The sequence below is a fragment of the Austrofundulus limnaeus genome, unplaced genomic scaffold (genome assembly GCF_001266775.1).
Source record: "Austrofundulus limnaeus strain Quisiro unplaced genomic scaffold, Austrofundulus_limnaeus-1.0 Scaffold36, whole genome shotgun sequence".
Classification (NCBI taxonomy): Eukaryota; Metazoa; Chordata; class Actinopteri; order Cyprinodontiformes; family Rivulidae; genus Austrofundulus; species Austrofundulus limnaeus.
This window is the reverse complement of record NW_013952438.1, coordinates 2,574,283-2,582,109: the sequence shown is the minus strand read 5'-3', so window position 1 is coordinate 2,582,109 and position 7,827 is coordinate 2,574,283. Positions and strand designations below refer to the sequence as shown.

The 7,827-nt window shown below is 36.2% G+C and overlaps 1 protein-coding gene across 2 annotated transcripts in view; it reads left to right on the top strand.

Moving 5' to 3' along the window:
• Positions 1 to 1,366: 1,366 nt before the first annotated feature.
• Positions 1,367 to 7,827, top strand: part of ttc33 (tetratricopeptide repeat domain 33) — a 21,122-nt gene continuing 14,661 nt past the window's right edge. The window contains exons 1-2 of one of the 2 annotated variants that reach the window (XM_014006610.1): positions 1,367 to 1,470; positions 1,780 to 2,013. In XM_014006610.1, coding sequence (XP_013862064.1) covers positions 1,781 to 2,013 — 233 coding nt within the window. In that variant the 5' untranslated portion in view covers positions 1,367 to 1,470; position 1,780. Of the gene's footprint in view, positions 1,471 to 1,649; positions 2,014 to 7,827 lie in introns of those variants that run through there. The other variant, XM_014006611.1, reaches the window with a different exon arrangement.

Genomic DNA, 7,827 nt, shown 5'->3' with positions numbered 1-7,827 from the left:
ACAAAGAAGAACACTTCCACACACACACACAGACATTTTTTAATATATAGTCAATGGTAAACTTTCAATTTCTGATTCAATAAAACAACATAAACACATTTAAAAGGTGAAGATTAATATTTGATGTGCCCCTGAGCATTTGGCATTAAATAACTGTGGTTCCCTGAGCAATTTAGTTGAAAAGCCCTGTATAAATATCTCAAAACAGCTGCTTTAAAGCCAGCATTGACCATAAACTACATCTCCCACAATGCATGTCAGGTATGCATGGGAATTCCCTCTTGGAAAGTGTGTAATTGGAACTCGGCAGTGGGATTTTATGAGTTATAATGTCATTTAATTTCCCTTTGGGATTAATAAAGTATTATTGGATTGTATTAAAACTTTCTTAATAGTATTCCCATATAATTTTTTTTCACATTTAGTTTGTTGCATAGTACTTTTTAATATTTAGAAGAGGATGTGTTAAAATGCTGATTTGATGCAGAAAATACCACATAGAGCTCAGTAATTGTTGGTTAGCGGTTCTCTGTTGTAACAATGAGACAAGGAACATGACCTTTCTGTTTAGTCAAAGTTAAAAACAAAATGACAAAGTTGATTACAACTGGCCCTTTGAGGGTCACCAGGCTCGTGGCCCTCGGTGAAAATTAATTTGAGAAAGACAATCACGAAGGGTATTTAAAAAATAAATACAAATATTACACACACAATTGTGATTTAGTACAAAATGAGTACTTGCTCACAGCAGTATAAACATTAGTAAATTTCCAAACATTTTAAAAAGCTTTTAGGCTGCCTGGACAAATACTGAAACAAAACCACTTTAAAATTCATAAAATCTGGCTCATTGAAAGCACAATATGCATAATTAGGAGTGGAATAAAATATAATTGTTGCAGTTTAGATTAAGTGTTTAAAACGTTTAATAGTATAAAGTTAGTTTTAGAAAGAAATAGTTTTTAAAGTTTTTACATATTTGCCAAAAAAAAAAAACGGAAGCACACTTACAGCTTCCGGGTTGTGCTACATTCACGTACTATAGAAAAAGAACGAAAAAAAATTACCAAGGAGTGTATGGCGTTCTTCGTTCATGCTATGCTTACTATATTACTTTTTGTTTACTAACACCGCTTTAAGTACATTATAGTTACAAGGATAAAATTTAGCGAAATGAAAATTGTGCTGGTCACTCAAAATGTGGTAAATACTTTTATTATTTAAGTGTTTATTGTGGATTTTATTTAGTTGTGTACTAACGCCTGCGTCACTGATAAATAAGCAAGTTTGATGCAAGTATGTTTTTTTTTTTTTTKTTTTTTTTTTTGAGCCAAAGAGAAAATTCCCTTTGAATGTTACCGCCGTCTTCAATATGTAGATCAGGATTACGACAGAACCTGAACACGTCATCAGAGGTCGACATGTTTGTTTACTAAACGCGGATTCAGTGCTGCAAAAAGACAACCTTAGGTATTTGTTTACATCTACTCTATGTACATAACAGCCATATACACATCTTTATATGTTCAGTCCAAATAAAGTGCAGTTTAGTTTAGCTCTTGGATAAATTGTCGTAGTTGTTTGAGGCGTCGATTTATTGTTTTTATTGCTGTTTAAAGAAATGTAGTAGTGTGTGTTTCCTTCAGACTAAACGAACTCAGTTAGCCTTTAATATTCAGTAGCTATTAGCGTCATTTTCTGTTTCAGAATACATTTTCAGGAGTGACGTTAATGTGTAGAAGGCGCCACTGACACTTTTATTTATTTATTTTTTAACAGCATGGCTTCGTTTGGCTGGAAGAGGAAAGTCGGTGAGAAGGTGTCCAGATCTGTCGTCCGGCAGTTTGAGGCTGAGGAGGAGACAGCCGAGGCAGGTGGAGGAGGTCGGGACGAGGAGGAGGAGGTGGACTGGCTGCACGCCATCAAACGGCGGCGAGAGATTCTGCTGGAGGACTGCGCTGCAAAGAGCAGGAGGCTGAAGGATGAGGGAGCTCTGCTGGCTGAACAGGGCAGGTCAGGGTGCATGAAAATACACAAACACTGATGGAAATTAACACTAACTGATTCAAGGATGCCTTCAAGGTGATGCCATGCAGGGAAATGACCACCCCTAAAAATAAAATTGGTGATCCTCTTTTGCCCTCTATGGTTAGACAATTTTATTCTCTTGACTCCCAAGTTTTTGCATGTTGTATGTTTGTTATTTTTTCCAATCTTTTGGGAGTGGACATTAATTACATTTCTGGTGGTGCCACTGCAGTGCATATCGTTAAGCTACATTAATACATTTAAAATTATAATTTAAAATTATAATTCCACTTCAAACTGAATAACCTATTGTCAACATAAGTATTTTCAGCTCAAAATATTTTCAAACTAATGAAATATAAAGTTATTAGTGGTGAAAATCCATCTAGATAACAGCAGACTGACTGCACTTAAAATATACGACAGGTCTGGACCACCAATTTAGTTTGTATCTAAAAAAAAATCTTACAGTACAAGAAAATTGGTGAATGTGACAAGTTCTCCTAAATCACTCAAAATCCTAAACCACTCATACATACGAACAAATCTGTTCGTACGAGTGGTTCTTGCGTGAGGCCCAATGAATCCTGGGGATGCTGTCGGCTGTTTAGTAGAGCTGGGCGGTATGACCCAAATTTTATATCACGGTATTTTCAACAATTACACCAGTTTCACAGTATTTGACTGTATTTTTTTTCCTCATAGGTCAGTTGATAATAAAATGTACAAACTTTGCTTATTGACTTTTTTCTTTTCTCACTGTTTCCCTCCTCTTGTACGTCTTTTCTTCTTTGCCTGGTTGTAGACAGTAATCATGCATTTTGGTCCGATTGTGAAGGTTTGAGAAAAAAATCATTATCTGGTCTATCGTTACGTGTTAATAAAACACGTTAATAAAATAAGGATGACTCACCTTGCACACCAGTCAACTCCGCTACACTACAAAGCTACTTTCCCCTGGACTTTTCACAATAGAAGCACGCTAGAGTCTCCATGCAATAACGTCTCCGTTATAACGTAGGGCGTTAAATCTAACCGTGCACGTCACTGAAGAGTTGTTTACTATTCAGCGATGGTGAAAACTGGATTTTTTTTAAACGTTAGACCACATAAGTGGCTGAAASAMACCACCCGCCGCCAGTTGTTCCAACAATAACGTTAGCATGCTAATGCGCTTAGCGGTGCTGCAACGAAATGTGTCCCCAGGGCAACAGCTCACTGGCGGCTGCGACGAAACGTTCTGCACGTGTTCAGGCCATACCGGTATTCAGAAAAGTCATATAACAAAAATATAAACCGGTTTTCGGTACAAAACGATATACCGCCCAGCTCTACTGTTTAGGTTATTCAGATGCAGCCTATATTTTCCGCGTTTTGTGGGCTGCGTTTGTCGTTTGCGTGAGTGGGTGCACACAAACTGGGACAGCGCATGGCACAGCGCAGTGACGATGTTTTGCTTTGAGTTGAGAAATAAAACTTGGGTTACGAGTCACAGTGATCATCCACCCAGCATCCCGTGTCTCACTCGTTCGCTGTAAGCGGTTAGCTGCAGTGGTAACTTCAGTGTTAGGCTCATACTTGTTCTGGCAGATATTTATTTTCAGTTCAGATTTTCTTCTCCACCTTTGTCAGCATCTTCAGTTCATCTTATCTACAAGGTAAATGCTGTACATTATACTAAATTAAACCAGTTTGCTATTGCAGTACATTTAATTGTATTGTGTTTTTATACTTTTTTTTTACTTTTAGGTACATATTTCTTATTTAAAACCATGTCATAAAATAATTGCAGTGTATTTGTGGAGTCCGAAACAGATTAATGGCATTTAAATAAAACTTTTATAGGGAAAATTGATTTAACATACAAGTGGTTTGAGTTATGATCTCTGTCACAGAGTGGATTAAACTTGCACCGCTGTTTGTGAAAGTATGTCATAAACAAAATTAGGTGAAGTTTAAAAGCAACTACATTTAAAGTTAAGCCTGTTAACATAAAAGGATTTGTTCTTTTCACGGAGCTTTTTACAGGTAAAATTATATTAAAAAAAAGACAGGTTGTTAATTGTCCACACGAGGGCGCCATTGCACACTCAAACTCTGACCAAAGGAAATAAATGTCTACTCTTCCTAAAATAAACTCTCAGTAGCTATTTAAATGAAAAAGAACAGAAAACATAGAGCTGTCAGTGTTTAAGTTGTTTGTGGGTTTGATTAAAAGGCTTTTCGGTGAAACCTCAGATTAAACCGATTAAACCTCAGAGAACGTTTGTCCCTCCATCTTGATAAACAGGACTATATTTAGAATTATGTGCTGGTTTTGTTTTTAAGTAAACATCCAGCACCGAGCCAAATTGTGGGCTCTACCCAGAAAGCCATCAGATTCTTTAAATATGAAATCACCAATAAGCCCATGTGAAATTTCTTGACCTTTTCTGAGCTAAATAACCACTTTGTGAAAGTCTTTTTTGTGTGGACACAGTGTTTTGACCCTTCCTGGCTGCTGTAATGAAATTTGTGTGGAGAAAATGGATTTTCTTTGGAGAAATGATGTCTTTGTGCTGCTGAATGACTGTTTAGAGATTCAAGGTGGTGTCTGGCTGTGGATGTCACTGAGGAGGATTTGTAAAAGCAAACAGCTTTGATCTTTAATGTGGGATTTCTTATTATAAAGTTTTAGAAGCATCTGACGTGATCAATGACTTGGTTTTTAAGTCTGCAGTTTGAGACAATTTAGCTTTTTTTTGTCCTCGTTTTTATCTGTAGACATCACTGTAAACTTATTGACTGCACTTTACTGAACACAGCTAATGTCTTACCAGGTTTGGAGTAGATGCACTATAAAGTTTTGTGCCTTTAGAAAAATAAAGTATTTACAATTATTTTATTTTAGTTTTTGCACTATTAGTTAGAGCTGGGTGTTGTACTGGTTTGTACTGAAAACCTTTTCTTTTAATTTTTGGTTACGATATGAATTTTTGTATACCGGTTCAAATAGCCTGTCGCTCCCACCAATAAACTTTCAAGGGGGCCCTTTCTCTTGTTGCGCCACTGAACACACATTCTTGGCTGTGTCCAAATTCAGGGGCTGTATCCTTCGAAGGTCGAATTTTTCGTCCGCTTACGTCACTACGCCGAAGGCTGTCCGAATTCGAAGACTCTTCTGGGTCCAGTGGATCTTTCTCTGCCAATCCCTATCCCAAGATACGTTGCACGACGACCGATGATTATTCTTGTTTTTTTTTATTGTAATGGCAGATGAAGCGAGAGAAAGGAGTACAGATTTAAATAAAAATATGTCCGGATAAAAATTTACATTTAAAGCGGTTATGTTTGAAGACTTTTTTTTTTAGTATTCTTGTCAGATCTTGTATAGCAAAATAAACGAGCTCGTACCGCCAGTCCCCTAGTTCTTCAAGTATCGTCTTTAAGCTAATCTTGTTAATTTATAATGTTATTATATGTAATATTGTGCCGATTTTTGATTTATTTTTTGCTTCTGTTAAGCGTTGTCATGTTTGCTAGGACAAATTCAAATTCATAGCCACTTTCTTCTGGTCTTTGCGGTCGACAAAGGACCTGGCCCACCTAGACCAGGTAGGCCGGGTCCTTCGAAGGACTCTTAGCCTTTGTATTTGGACACAGCCCTGGAAATAACCTAAAAGACAGCCCGAAATGCAAGAAGACTGTCTAAACAACCAGGAGAAAGAAAAGACATGTAGAGTAATGCGACACTGACAGGTAAATAATTTCTGTGTTGAGGAAAGAGTGTAACTTCAGCTGACCACAGTTTGCTGATCAATAAACAGCTTTTCATTTTACCTGAGCTGTGATGAAAACTAATCCTGTAGGAAACTCCACCTTATATTTCTCAGGGAAATTTGCAAAAGTAAATTTATTCAGCGGGTGTTTCACATTTGTCTACATTTTGTTATTAGTTTTTATTTTCTTTATTTAGCTTTTTTGAGTCACTATCAGAGAGACCGTAGACCATAGAGTTCCTTTTATTCGTCATTTTGTTTTTGACTTTGGCCATGCCAGTTTCAAAGCATGCTAGCTATGTGACAGAATGTGTAAAATCATGTTTATTATTCCAATTTTCTTTAATATTAAGATGTTTTCTTTCAATTTCTATACATGTAGGAAATACTGTACATGTCACAGGCTGTTTGAAGAAGTATTTGTTGGATGGACATCTACAACTGATTAACCTTTAGGGTCACTCCAAAACAGAACGGCCACTGCAGCTAATCAGCTTTAATAAACAAAAAAATGGCTTTAACTCAACCAACCTGAAGATCTTGAGCTAAGATTTGGTGTAGTAGTAGCTGAGAGTCATCTCCAACATGTAATTGTGATATGCATTTCTTCTAGGAATGCCAGTTTCATTGGGTTGTTTTGAGTGTTTAGTTTTTCCGAGTCGCATCAAGATTCAAATACTTTGCTTTTCTTTACTTAGTTTTTTATGCTTAGACTGAGGTACTAAAATGTAAAATTTTACTTGATGTTCTAAAATTTTATAAGTAAGTTAACCTTTTAGTTTACCAATCCAATTAGAAAAGTTTCATTTCATGTCAGTGTGTAAAATAGTCAGTTTCTCACTTCTTAACTGCTAACAGTCAAGATAAATTGATAAGTTTTTCTCTACATTTACTCTGTATATCAGTGAATCATTGATATGGTCCCAGGCCTTTGTTATTGCACCCCTTTTGTGTCTCCCCCCTTTCAGTTTGCCTTTGGCTGATACAGATAAAAGTGATCCAACAGGGGAGTTGCTTTTGCTCTTCTAAAGGCTTCACATGGTGTATTGCTTAATTTCCTCAAAAGACTTTGCAACGATTTTTGTTTCATGTATGGTTGCAACACAACTGTAGTTCTTTTTCCTCAGTCAGCTCTCTTCTTTAATGCACTGTCAGGTTCCAATTTAATTTAAATGATCAGTGCCTCGTTGTTGTTTTATTTTCTTCAAAACATTTCTGAGAAACTGTCTTTTTAATGGTTGTAAACGATTTAGACTTTGACACATAAAATCAAACCAATTTCGTTCATCCCTTTCGTTCATCCCTAAGTACGTCAACTTCTCAGTTATCCCACAGCAGTTTACAGTGATGCTCTGTGCTCAGGCTGAAAACCTCATTCTGTATTTGGATGTTGAACTTCCTGTTAGGAAGACAATGAATAAATTGTGTTGGCAGTAAGACGTGGTGCTTCATCAGTCCGTGTACAGATCGCGACATCGATCTCTCGGACTTTTCTCTGTTGTCAAGTGTTTTTTTAAACAATAAAAAGTTTCTTGTGTATAAATATGCTCAAATGAATTCTACACTCTTAAATGTGCACACAAATGCATCAATATGTCACATTTGCAGGGCAGCGAGAACTTCCGGGTCATATCCGTTGTTTATAAAAAAATTACAAAATCGAAAATGACCCGTCTTTATTCATTTTTTTTAAACTTTTTTTGTTTAGTGCACAACATCGGAAATCGGATAACGGTTTGTTATCCATTTTTTTGCTTTGGTTCAATAAACAAAAAACGAAAAAACTAGTGGGTCAGTGTATCTTTTGGTCATTGGATTTTCATTTTAGAAACGGGTATTAAAAAACAAGAAACGAGTGGATATTTGATTTTTGGTTTTAAAATGCTGGAATTAAAATTAAAATACAAAGCCATTCTCATTCTTAGTGTCAAAAGGGGATAAAAATGATTTGAGTTTCATTTTCTGTTTCGGATAGCAAAAAAGAAAATTAATTTAAGACAGAAACGAAAAAAGGCTTGTATTTTACGACTATCTATTCCCC